This window comes from Acanthisitta chloris, unplaced genomic scaffold (assembly GCF_000695815.1).
Source record: "Acanthisitta chloris isolate BGI_N310 unplaced genomic scaffold, ASM69581v1 scaffold3637, whole genome shotgun sequence".
Taxonomy (NCBI): Eukaryota; Metazoa; Chordata; class Aves; order Passeriformes; family Acanthisittidae; genus Acanthisitta; species Acanthisitta chloris.
In genome coordinates this window covers 1-318 of record NW_008684118.1, presented here as the reverse complement: position 1 = coordinate 318, position 318 = coordinate 1, and the positions used below count along the sequence as shown (strand labels likewise).

Here is a 318-nt window from a genome sequence, read left to right as displayed (position 1 = left end):
GCCCACGCCCCTCCACACCCCCCCTCCCCTCCCACAGCCTCTTTTCTCCCAGAGGCTGCCACTTCCCTCCGCAATTGCCAATTAAAATCATTAAGAGCCGCTGGGGAGGAACCGCCCGCAGAGAGGGATCGCGGGGCCAGCCCAGCCGCGTCGGGTATTAGCCTCGGGGGCTCAGCGGAGGTTGTGCGGGGAGCGCCCGTTCACCTGCAGCAGCACGAAGAGCTCTCGCTCCTCCGCGTAGGGTCCCAGGGGCGGCGGCCAGAGCCGCGCCGTGTCCGCCATGCTGCCCCGGCAACGCCACGCGTTGCTATGGAAACG

The 318-nt window shown here is 68.2% G+C and overlaps 1 protein-coding gene across 1 annotated transcript in view; it reads right to left on the bottom strand.

The window, feature by feature from the left end:
* The window catches only part of AK8 (adenylate kinase 8), a gene marked incomplete at its 3' end in the record, with an annotated part of 27,558 nt that extends 27,276 nt beyond the window's left edge, over positions 1-282 (bottom strand). Inside the window, exon 1 of the mRNA XM_009079178.1 lies at positions 205-282. Coding sequence (XP_009077426.1) covers positions 205-282 — 78 coding nt within the window. The remainder of the gene's footprint in view (positions 1-204) is intronic.
* Positions 283-318: the final 36 nt, after the last annotated feature.